The 12,417-nt window shown below is 46.2% G+C and overlaps 1 protein-coding gene across 1 annotated transcript; it reads right to left on the bottom strand.

Annotated features, from left to right (window-relative positions):
- Positions 1-984: 984 nt before the first annotated feature.
- On the bottom strand, positions 985-11,789 carry LOC126983467 (solute carrier family 13 member 2-like). The gene is made up of 11 exons (XM_050836166.1): positions 11,017-11,789; positions 10,288-10,537; positions 9,561-9,691; positions 8,886-9,091; positions 6,130-6,885; positions 5,078-5,197; positions 4,518-4,724; positions 4,213-4,286; positions 3,842-4,113; positions 2,120-2,193; positions 985-1,006 (listed from the first exon to the last, which is right to left on the bottom strand). Exons 1-11 carry the CDS (start codon positions 11,167-11,169, stop codon positions 985-987), a joined length of 2,265 nt encoding a protein of 754 aa, XP_050692123.1. The 5' UTR covers positions 11,170-11,789.
- Between the last annotated feature and the right edge of the window lie 628 nt (positions 11,790-12,417).

Here is a 12,417-nt window from a genome sequence, read left to right on the forward strand (position 1 = left end):
TTATTTCAGTAATTTTCTATTTGTTTTTTCTTGCTTGTAATTAAGAAAAAACATATTATTTAAGGATATTTTTTTAAAGAATTTATGGCTAATGTTTATTTTTTTACATTTGGGAGGAAGACAATTTTATAAGTACTGAGCGTATGTCCCAAATGTTGTCTTAACTATTACACTACATAAATAACAGTTACGGAATGACACACACACACACACACACACACACACACACACACACACACACACACACACACACACACACACACACACACACACACACACACACACACACACACACACACACACACACACACACACACACACACACACACACACACACACACACACACACACACACACACACGCATAACTTCTAAAACGAGTCTTTTCACTGGGAGACTTTCGTAGCTGGTTCCTCTCTACCCAAAATTGACCTCTCTTTTGGCTACTCTTTATTTTTCTCTTATATAGGAGCAGCGATTTAGCGGGCTTTTTTTTTTATTTTTACACTTTCTTTTTGTTGCCTTTGAGTTGCTTCCTTTACTGCAAAAAAAAAAAAAAGTTAGTGTATACCCCCCCAAAAATTCACCTTTACCAATATTACACTTCACGAATAACAGTAAGGGACACACACACACACACACACACACACACACACACACACACGGATAGCTTCTAACACGAGTCTTTTCAATGGGACACTTTTGTAGCATAAGATCCATACAAAGACGGCAGAGTCATTTTTAGCAGTGATGTCGTTGGAGTTGAATGTCGGTGTTAGCGGAGTCGAGGAAACACCAATACCACTCTACACAAAGCTGGTGACGTTGGTGTTGGCGGTGGTGTTGGTGAAGGAGGTGGTGGTGGTGGTGGCGTTGGCTGTGGCGAGTGCGAGGGTGTCCAGGAAGGGCGGTAGAGTGTTGAAGTCGAAGATCTCGTAGCCCATAGTGTTGATGAGGAAGAAGGTGACGAGGATGCAAGCGACGTTCATGACGATCCCGGCGCGCATCTGTAAGGGGAGGGGAAAGTGTAAGAGGAGGGTGATGAGGGGATGAAAGAGGAAGGATATTGTTATTGTTTTACTTGAGGTCTCTGAAAGGGGGTCAAAGGAAACACATATATAGACCCAGAACCCCTTCGATGATGAAAAAATACAAACGAAAAAACAAGGAGGAAAGAATATAAGGAAAAAAGGAAATATAATGGAGAAAAAGAAGAAGAAGGAGGAGGATAAATGCAAGAAATGGAAGGGGAGGAGGAAAGAGGAGAAAGAGGAGGAGGAAAGAGGAGGAGGAGGAGGATAAAAAAAACAACAGTAGAATGCCTTATGACAACAAAAGGAAGAGGAGGAGGAAAGAGGAGAAAAAGGAGGAGGAAAGAGGGGAAAGAGGAGGAGGAAAGAGGAGAAAGAGGAGGAGGAAAGAGAAGGAGGATAAAAAGAACAGTAGAAGGCCTTATGACAACAAAAGGAAGAGGAGAAAGAGGAGGAGGAGGAGGAAAGAGGAGAAAGAGGAGGAGGAAAGAGGAGGAGAAAAGAGGAGGAGGAGGAGGATAAAAAAGAGCAGTAGAAGGCCTTATGACAACAAAAGGAAGAGGAGAAAGAGGAGGAGGAGGAGGAAAGAGGGGAAAGAGGAGGAGGAAAGAGGGGAAAGAGGAGGAGGAAAGAGGGGAAAGAGGAGGAGGAAAGAGGAGAAAGAGGAGGAGGAAAGAGGGGAAAGAGGAGGAGGAAAGAGGGGAAAGAGGAGGAGGAAAGAGGGGAAAGAGGAGGAGGAAAGAGAAGGAGGATAAAAAGAACAGTAGAAGGCCTTATGACCACAAAAGGAAACCACACACGTAATTTCCCCCCCCCCCCCCCTTCCACACACACACACACACACACACACACACACCCATACACACATACCCTTCACTAACCCACCCATATCCATATACTTACCCATATTGCTCAACCCAAGAACCCCTCAACCTCCCTGCCCTTCCCCTACCCTTACCCACTAATCTACCCATATCCCTATACTTTTACCCTACACTACTCTACCCAACAACCCCTAACCTCCCTTCCCATCCCTCCCCTTTTACCACCATCTCCGCTGACATCCTGGACGCAGAGAGATAGCATTGCCTGCAGAGGGCATGCATGAAGGAAGGCACAGCAGGCATTAACAGGTACAGCGGGTGGATGCGGATAGCGATGGCCTGGGGAGATAGAGAGAACATAAGAACATAAGAACATAAGAACGCAGGAGTCTGCAAGAGGCCGGCAGGCCTGTACGAGGCAGCTCCTTTGACCCTAAGCTCCCGTGTATCTAACCCCACCTAATATCGTTGTCCATGAATTTATCTAGTCTATTTTTGAATGTGACAATTGTATTGGCACTCACCACATGACTGCTAAGCCTATTCCACTCATCCACCACCCTGTTAGTAAACCAATTTTTGCCTATGTCCCTGTTGAATCTGAATTTATCCAGTTTAAACCCGTTACTTCGTGTCCTACCCGGTTCTCTTACCAACAAAACCTTATGAATGTCTCCCTTATTAAAGCCCTTCATCCATTTATAAACCTCGATCATGTCTCCACGCACCCTTCGCCTTTCTAGAGAATGCAAGTTTAACTGTTTGAGTCTTTCCTCGTATGGCAAGTTTCTCAACCCCTGAATCATCTTAGTCATCCTCCTCTGCACCGATTCTAACATTTTGATATCCATTCTATAGTAGGGTGACCAGAACTGAACCGCATAGTCAAGATGAGGTCTAACTAATGCTAAATATAGTTTGAGGAAGACTTCGGGGCTTCTGTTGCTTACGCTCCTTGAAATAAATCCCAGTACCCTATTAGCTCGATTTCTAGCTTGAATGCATTGTGCCCTTGGACGGAGATCAGAGCTCACTAAGACCCCTAAATCCCTCTCGCACCCAGACCTACTTATGAGAGTGTCATTTAAGCAATAGTTATGTGAGGGGTTGTTCCTACCTACACTCAGAATACTGCACTTCCCTACATTGAACTCCATCTGCCATTTATCCGCCCAGTCATATAATCTGTTGAGTTCACCTTGGAGAATACTAGCGTCCTGATCCGACTCAATTACTCTACCGATCTTGGTATCATCTGCAAATTTACTAACATCACTACTAATTCCTGTGTCTAAGTCATTGATATAAATAATAAACAAAAGTGGACCTAATACCGAACCTTGTGGGACCCCACTCGGAGGAGGAGGTGGTACAGGGAAGAGAGGAGAAGGAAAAGGATTAGACTCGTTTTCATTTCTTTCTCATACTTGCTCTTTCTCTCACCTCCTTCTGTTCTTGTTCATATCTCACCCACACCCTTTCTACACATCCCTCATCACATTCACCTCACACACAGCCTTGCTCCTTCCTCTGTATCCCTCATCACACCTCCATCCTCTTTCACTGCTCCTTAACAACCTCATTTTCAGTTCCTTTTCATCCCTTCATACTCTCACAGCTTCCCATGTACCGTTTGTCACATCCTCCTTCCCTTCCTCACTCATGCACACCCTTCCCTCTTTCCTATATGAGCTTCACACCCTACTTCTCTTCCTTACTCACCCCTTCACCCCTCCTACACATCCCTTCTCTCACCCACCCACCTCCTTCTCCTCGTCACTCGTACCCTCACGCTCTACTTCTCTTCCTCACTCACCTCTTCACCCCTCCTACACACCCCTTCCCACCTACCTCCTCCTTCTCCTCTTCCCTCCCACCCTCACACTCTACTTCTCTTCCTCACTCACCCCTTCACCCCTCCTACACACCCCTTCCCACCTACCTCCTCCTTCTCCTCCTCCCTCCCATCCTCACACTCTTCACTCACCAAGTTCGCCAAGATGGGTAACAAAACCGACGCAGTAGCCGTGTTCGAGGCCACCTCCGTCATGCCGCCAGCTAGAAGACACACCACCAGCTGCAACACCTCCTTCGGCACCTCCCGCAGCCCCGCCAGCTGGTTCCCGATGTACATGGATAGCCCCGACTTCTTGGCCCCCTCCGCTAAGGCCACGCCGCCCCCCAGCAGCAGGATGATGCCCCAGGGAGTGCGTTTATGAACCACGTCCCATGTCAGGCACGGCTCCAGCTTCTTGCATCCTGAAGGGGCGAGAGAGAGATTGATAGATAGATTGATTGACGTGTTGCTAGATAGATCATTAGATAGATAGGTAGGGTATTAATTAACGGTTATCTCACCTGGTTTTCTCGTGGTTGGGATGCAGAACAAGACGAAGATGATCAACATGACGGGCGTGGCGGCTTGCACACTCCTAAGATACAGCGAAGATAAGATATGATTGATTAGACGTGTTAAGGATGCTGAGACGAGGATAAGATCGAGAAAGCGTTTATCTTACACACTCCTAAGACACAGCGAAGATAAGATAAGACTAATCAGACATGTTAAGGATGCTGAGACGAGGATAAGATCCCTATCTCCCCCCCACACACACAGCTCCCCTTCCTTCCCCAGTCACCCCAACAGTCCCAAACACACTCACACTCTCTCCCCGTCCTTGCTGAAGAACGTGGCCCAGCCGGTGACGAAGCCAGGGTCCCTGAACACCCAAAGCATTACCAGAACCAGGAACGCAACCACCACCACGACCTCCCTCGCGCTAACCGGACCAAGCGCGCGGTAGTGACCCTCCAGGAAGTGTTTTAGCGCTCGCTCTCTCGCTGGCGTTGAGCTCCTGACGCGGTTGTTCCTGGTAATAGGGTAGTGGTGAGGTGAGGGAGATGAGTTTGGAGGTGGTGAGGGGGGTTTATAGTGGTGGTGATGGTGGTGAGGTTGTGGTAGTGATTGTGGTGATGGGGGTGAGGTGGCTGTGAGGTTATGGTGGTGATGGGGTCAGGTTAGGTGATGGTGGTGAGCTGGATGGTGTAATGATGGTGGGAGGGGTATGGTGATGAGAGCGGTGAGGCGGTGGTGGTATAATGTTGATGAAGGGGGCACTGTATTGATGTTGATGGTGGAGAGATACTGGTGAGGTCGCTGGTGTTATGATATTCACGCTGGTGTTGATGGGATAGATGGCGGTGATGGTGGTGATACCCTTACCCACAGTACATGTAGAGAACTTGTAACCAGAGCCAGCCCACCAGAGCGCACAGGATCACGCCGGGCACGTTGTACTGGAGCCAGGTAGCGAAGTTGAGGCCCATGGAATTATGAAACGTGCTGGGGAAAGAGGAAAAAAATTAGGTAGTGGTAGAAATGATTGGAGGAGAGAATGGGAAGGAAAGAAAAGGAATGGAGAAGAGGAAATTGGAAGAGAAGAAGATAAGAGAAGATAAATAAAGAGAAGAAGATAAGCAAAGTGAGATAGTGGTATGAATGAAAGGAAGATACGAAAGGAGAAGTGGAGGTAGCAATAAGAGGAGGAAAATAAAGAAAGGAAAGAAAAGGAATGGAGGAGAAATTAGAAGGGAAGAAGATAAAGAGACAAAGCAAGATAGTGGTATAAATGAGAGGAAGAAAAGAAGGGAGAAATGAAAGTAGGCATAACAGGAGGAAAATAAAGAAAGGAAGGAAAGAAGAGGAATGGAGAAGATGAAACTGGAAGGGTAGAAGATGGAGAGACAAGGTGAGATAACAGGAGGAAAATAAAGAAAGGAAGGAAAGAAGAGGAATGGAGAAGATGAAACTGGAAGGGTAGAAGATGGAGATACAAGGTGAGATAGTGACTGATAGGAAGAGAATGGAAGGGACGGAGGAGACTGGAAAGGATGGATAGGGGAGAAAGATAGAGAGGGAAGGGTAGATAGTGATAGAAAAGATGGGGGATAGGAAGGAGCGTTAGACATCCTTTTTTTTTCTCTCTCTCTCTCCATCTCTCTCGTTTTACCTAACATCACATTCCTTTCATCTACCATCATCATCACCCTTTCCTCTTCTTCCCCTCCCTTTCTCCCCTCCTCACCCCTGACCACTCCCTTCCTATCTACCCCAACCTCATCTCCCCTTCATCATTCTCCACTCCCTTCCCCCTTTCCCCCTGACCCTTCTTTCCCTCCCTTTATCCCGTCCTCACCCCTCCTATCTACCCCAACCTCATCTCCCCTTCATCCTTATCTACTCCCTTTCCTTCCCCCTTTCCCCCTTTCTCTTACTTGTCCAGCAGAGACATCAACACGATATTAGGGCCGCAGCCTAAGGGGGAACCGATGCCCCCTGTGTTGGCGGCGAAGGCGACGGAGAGGAACAGCATATGTCGTAGGGCAAGACACTCCCCTCGCATCTCCTTCAGCTTCCCCCTCTCCTCCACCACCTCCTCCTCCACCTCCTCCTCCATTGGGACCACTTTATTCTTCCTTATTCTCGTCATTAGTTTCATCTCTACGTTGTTTGTCTTTTTCTTCTCGTCCTCTTCTTTCGTTCTTGTTCTTCTCTCCTTCATCCTCTTCATTGCGTTTATTTCCTCCTCTTCGTCATCCTTCATTGTGGGTCTTTCCGTGTTCTTTTCATTCATGATTTTTATTTCCACCTGGTTTGATCTTTCCCCTTCCTCCTCCTCTTTTTCCTCCTTCTTGGTTGTGGTTCTTTCCTTCTCATTCATTATTTTCCCCTCCATGTGGTTTGCTCTTGTATCCTCCTCCTCCTCCTCCTCCTGCTCCTTCTCCTTTTCCTCCTCATTTTTATCCTTTCCAAATGTCTCTATATCCACCGTTATCTCGTTTGTCTCCTTCTTCACGTGGTTTATCCGATTTTCCTCGTCCTCCTCAATCCTCCTCTTCATCTCCACTTCCTCCTCCTGGTTCGGTTTCTTCATTCCCTCCTCCTCCTCTTCTTCCTTTCCCAGCTTCATCATCTCCACGGGGGTGATGGGGTAGCCTCCTGCAAGCTCTATGTCTTCATTTGTTTTGTCTCTGTCGGAATGAAATGAAGGTTAGGTCCATATTCTTAAACATTTCAGGGCTCACTCACACACATTTCACAAGGCTTTCGTTTGGATTTGGGACATTTCCATTGGTAGTTTTATAACCCAAGTGGTTTTTGACTTTTCCTTTACCATGAAAGTGAAAAGAAACTCATTAGAACGTCCGTAATCGCCTTTTCGACCTTTGGAAATAGCTGTTATGAGAGGCAAATGCGTCTGAGAATTCCAACCTTAATGTACTGCTCTCCTGCGCCTGTCCTTTCCTGCACCGGTTTTGAAAGCGTTTCCATGATTGTTGAACGTTTGTAGAAAAGATATATGAAGAGCTAGTGATGTTTCTTAAGGTAGGTAATGAAATACTGGCACGGTACTTAAACGAATTTTAACCCATAATGTATCATGTTATATGTATCTATGTATGCATCTTTGTAATAATTCATGTTGTTACGTGTATCATGAACATGTTGTATTGCTGTATAATAATCCTCCACAAAAAAAAAAACACTCTTTGGGTTACTCCTAAAATAAGTGAGTGTTAGTCTTAAAGAAAATGGAATGTGTTGGTATTTATGGGTAACGTTTCTATTCATCTAACAACAAGGTACGGGTAGATTAGGTGAGACTATGAGCTACAATAGTATGAAAAAAGGTAGAATGCGTCGATGCTTTGTGGGTAACGCTTCTGTTTTCATGTACTAACAGGGGTGACTCGGAAAACTTAATGTTCGTTTACCATTTTGTGTGTGAAATATAAGACAATGGACGGAAGGAATACACACTTAACTCAAACTATAACCACTTCTGTAGATAAAAATCCTACTTTTGTTAACATGAAAGTGATCAAAATGTTAAATAGAAGAGGTCACATGGGTCAAATTATAGATTACATCCACTCTATCTTATACTGCAGCACGAGAGAGGCTTAATTAGCAGATGAACCGATGCTTAGAATGTGTGACCATGGCGCCTGACTGCCGGTGAATCGATCAGACGTGACCACGAATACCCGTCCACGGGGTGAGATAGGGGGAGGTTATGCAACTCGGAGCCAAGGGAAACGAGCACTGTGTTGAAAGGTGACGAACTCCTTCAATAACTTTAGTTACTTAGAAGCCCACGTCACAGGCGAAGGCAAAGTTAGAGGTAGAGGGGCGTTGTCAAGTGTTGTGGTATTTATACAAAATCTTTCTTATTATCTTAAAAACGAAACAATCTTAACGCTACGTATATGACCTACTGGATTATCCAATTATTTAATGAAATTCATTTAGAGGTAGTAAATAGCTGACATATGAGAGGAAGCGAAAAGTGTTGAGAGTGTGGCAGGTGCGAGGCGGGGCTGACCCGAAGCTTTCAACCCCCTTCTTTTTTTCTTATTTTTTCTAACCCCACTCCGCCCCACCCCACTCCTCCCCACCCACCTCCGCCCCACCCCACTCCGCCCCACCCCACTTCGCCCCACCCACCTCCGCCCCACCCCACTCCTCCCCACCCCATCGCTGACCGCATTAGAGGGGATCGACCTTTTCTTTGACGCGATTCTGACAGTGTTGAGGTCTTGAACGGGAAGGGAGGAAAGAACGTAACGGAACGGAAAATGGAACGGGAAGGAGAAAAGAACGGAACGAAATGGAAAGTGGAACGGAAAGGGACTCTTGATGTGGAAGGGGAAAACCACACCTTAATCTTACCCTCCCACAAGTATTAGAAAACCAGACACTAAACGGACATAATGAAACAGACACAGCCACATACACATACAGACATACACAGACACACACACATACACGACACACCAACAGACACAAACACTTACACAAACGACTTACGCAGACATACTTACACGGACACTTACGGGAACACAGACACAGGAGCTCCGAGCCTTGACACGGACAGACAGACAGACGGCCCGCCACACAGACACACACACACACTCACTTGAAGGCATGCAAGTCGTAGTAAATATCGTCAGGTCCTCGTCGAAGGTACCTGGTAATCTGCGTCTCCCCGACCTCCTCCTCCTCTTCCTCTTCCTCTTCCTTCCTGACGCTGGTGTATGACTTTCCCTTCTTGTGTCTTCCTCTGTTTTCCTCTTCATGGTGATGCGATAGTTTTTCCTCTTCCTCTTCTTCCTCCTCCTCTTTCTCTTCCTCGTATGTCTTCTCCTTACCGCCCGTCAGCTCGAGTTCCCGCAGCTATGAGTGATAATGGAGATGATAATGGTGATAATGATGATCTGGAAGAGGAGGAGGAGGAAGAGGAGGAAGAGGAGGAGGCCTGATAACTCATGTCCTTCGCTTCTCACCTCATTATGAACGGTCTCGCGTATACCTCCTCTCCCCTCCCTTCCCTCCTCCTGTTCCTCTCTATCCTCCATGCCTACCCTCATCTTCCCCTTCACCCCTCACATAGACCATCTCCCTCCTCCCTCCTCCCCTTCCTAACCTTCCTCAGTTGCATCTTTCCTTCCTTTCTTTCCTTCCTTCCTTCACCAAGACCACTTCCCTTCTTCCCCCTTCCCCCATCACCTAAAACATCTTCCTTCATCACCCCTTCTCCGGCATATGACCACAGATGCTGCGCCGACTAAACGAAACTTTCCAACTCTTTCTCACCCGTACACCCCTTCACCCTCACCTTCATCCCCCCCCCTCCCCCCCTCACCTTGGTCAGCTCCCCCACCACAGCGTCCACTATAGGAACGAGCATGGCCGCGGTGGAGGTGTTGGAGATCCACATTGACAGGAAGCTGGTGACCCCCATGAAACCGAGGGCCAGGAGGCGGGGGCTCTGACCTGGGGGAGGAGGAGGAGGAAGAGGAGGAGGAGGAGAAGGAGGAGGAGGAGGAGGTAAGGGAGTTAGGGTGTGAGTGGGAATATGCGTTAGACATTAATAAAAGGGTAATAAAAAAAAGGAGGAAGAGTATGTGGGAACGAGATAGACAATAAGGGAGAGAAGAAGAGATAGAGACAAGAAAGGTATGAGGAGGAGGAGGAGGAGGGAGGATAATTAAGAGGAGTGATTCGAAAGAGACAAAGTGAAGAGAAAATGACATGTTAAAATTTTCGTGATTTTTTTTATTGAATTCGTAAGCTAAGCAAATAATACATCATCATCATCATCATCATCATCATCATCATCACACATTATTACTTTCTTCCTACCTTTTTTTTTCTTCTTTTTTTACAGCAAAGGAAACAGTTCAAGGGCGTAAAGGAAAATATTAAAAAAGAAAACCCCGCTCCATACTGCTCCTGAATAGAGGTCAAAGGAGTGGCCAAAAAGAGAGGTCAATTTCGGGAGGGAGTTGGAATTTACATACTCCCCCCGCACACCCGCACCCCCCCCCCCCCCCCCCCCCCCCCCCCGCACACCCCACCCCCGGCCTCACCAACATGCAGGATGACGAAGAGGGCCACCCGCTCGTGCAGGTTAGCGTGCTCCACCGCCACCGCCATGATGAGGCCGCCCATGAACATCATATTGGAGTCCTTGAGGTACACCCTGCACACGGCGCCGGTGTCCAGCACGCCCAGCAGCGGGAAGGCGAACACGGGCACCAGGGCAGTGACGGGCAGCGGCAGCACCTCCGTCACCCAGAACACGGCCATCACCGCCATCACGAAGCCGCAGCGAACTTCCTGGGCGGGTGAAGGTGTTGATTCTGTGTTAGTGGATCCATTTTGGTGTTACTGAGAAGACAGGTGGAGAGTGTATCAAGACACCTCTCCACTCGAAATTGAAAATTGAAAATGGAGGAAGAGTATGTGGGAATGAGATAGACAATGAGGGAGAGGAGAAGAGATAGAGACAAGAAAGGTATGAGGAGGAGGAGGAGGAGGAGGGAGGATAATTAAGAGTGATTCGAAAGAGACAAAGTGCAGAGAACTCTTTACTTTTATTTTTTATAGGAGCGGCGAGTACCGGGCTCTTTTTTTTTTGTACTCTTTTTATTGCCGTGTCCTCTGATGTAAAAAAAAAAAATAAAAAAGGCGGGAAAACACTTTACTGACGATGGGGACAGGTATACAGGTGAAGTTAGACAGAGAAAATGGAATTATTTAATGGGATACTCAGATAAATTGTGAGGGTGGGGAGAGAGGAAGGTTATTCAACTTACCGGTGAGCTCCCGTTGAGAAAGAGGAGGGAGCAGACAACAGGAGCGAGGACTATGATTACGTTCCTCCATATCCACGTGTTACTCTGGCGTGACATGGTGGAGATAGGTGGAGGAGGGTGGAGGAGGGTGGAGGAGATGCTGGCACAGGGCATAAGTTCCTTTCGTTCTAATGTTATTTCTCTATATTATTATGCTTCACTCCTCCTCTTCTTTTGTCTTATTAATTATGTTCTTCTGTTCTTGTGTGTTCTTTTTTCTGTCTTTCTCCTTACGTTCTTTTTTTTACGTACGTTCTCATGTTTATCACTTTTCCTTCTTATGTCTTTCTCTGTTTTCTTATGTTCTTGTTTTCTTATGTTTTTATTCTTTGCCTTCTTTTCCTAATGCCTGACACCTTCAATATCTTCTAATGTTCTTGTGGTCTTATGTTCTTACACCTTTAATACCTCTCTATGTTCTAATGTTCTTATGTCTTGCACTTTTAATATATCCTTTTCTTATGTTCTTACGTGTTACTCCGTTTTTATGTCTTACAGCATCATCGCGTTCTTATGTTCTTATGTCTTCCACTTTTAAAACGGTCTGATGTCCTTGTGGTTTAGCGGTGTTGTTTTCGTCCTCACGTTCACCCCTTCAAATTCAGCGCCATCACCTGTCATTCACGTAACTCAGCACTCGTTAATTCCGGCGGGGTGCAGGCGACGTGTGGGTGCATGAGAGATCCTCACATGCGTCCCTTGCCACTGATGCCTCCGATAACTGGGTTTTAATCGGCCTGTCATCAAAGAGTAAAGAGAATTTGAATATCTCTTTCCGGCGTAAAAACGATAAGTATAGAAAGAGGTTGATATGTTAATATATATATATATATATATATATATATATATATATATATATATATATATATATATATATATATATATATATATATATATATATATATATATTTTACAACAAAGGAGGCAGCTCAAGGGCACACAAAAAAAGAAAACAATAATAAAAAAAGCCCGCTACTCGCTGCTCCTAAAGTAAAACAAAAGAGGTGGCCGAAAGGAAGATCAAATACAGGAGGAGAGATGTCCTGATACCCTCCTCTTGAAAGAGTTCAGGTCGTAGGCAGGAGGAAATACAGATGAAGGAAGATTGTTCCAGAGTTTACCAGCGTGAGGGATGAAAGAGTGAAGATGCTGGTTAACTCTTGCATAAGGGGTTTGGACAGTATAGGGATGAGCATGAGTAGAAAGTCGAGTGCAGCGGGGCCGCGGGAGGGGGGGAGGCATGCAGTTAGCAAGTTCAGAAGAGCAGTCAGCGTGGAAATATCGATAGAAGATAGAAAGAGAGGCAACATTGCGGCGGAATTTAAGAGGTAGAAGACTATCAGTATGAGGAGGAGAGCTGAT

This window comes from Eriocheir sinensis, chromosome 54, assembly GCF_024679095.1.
Source record: "Eriocheir sinensis breed Jianghai 21 chromosome 54, ASM2467909v1, whole genome shotgun sequence".
Lineage (NCBI taxonomy): Eukaryota > Metazoa > Arthropoda > Malacostraca > Decapoda > Varunidae > Eriocheir > Eriocheir sinensis.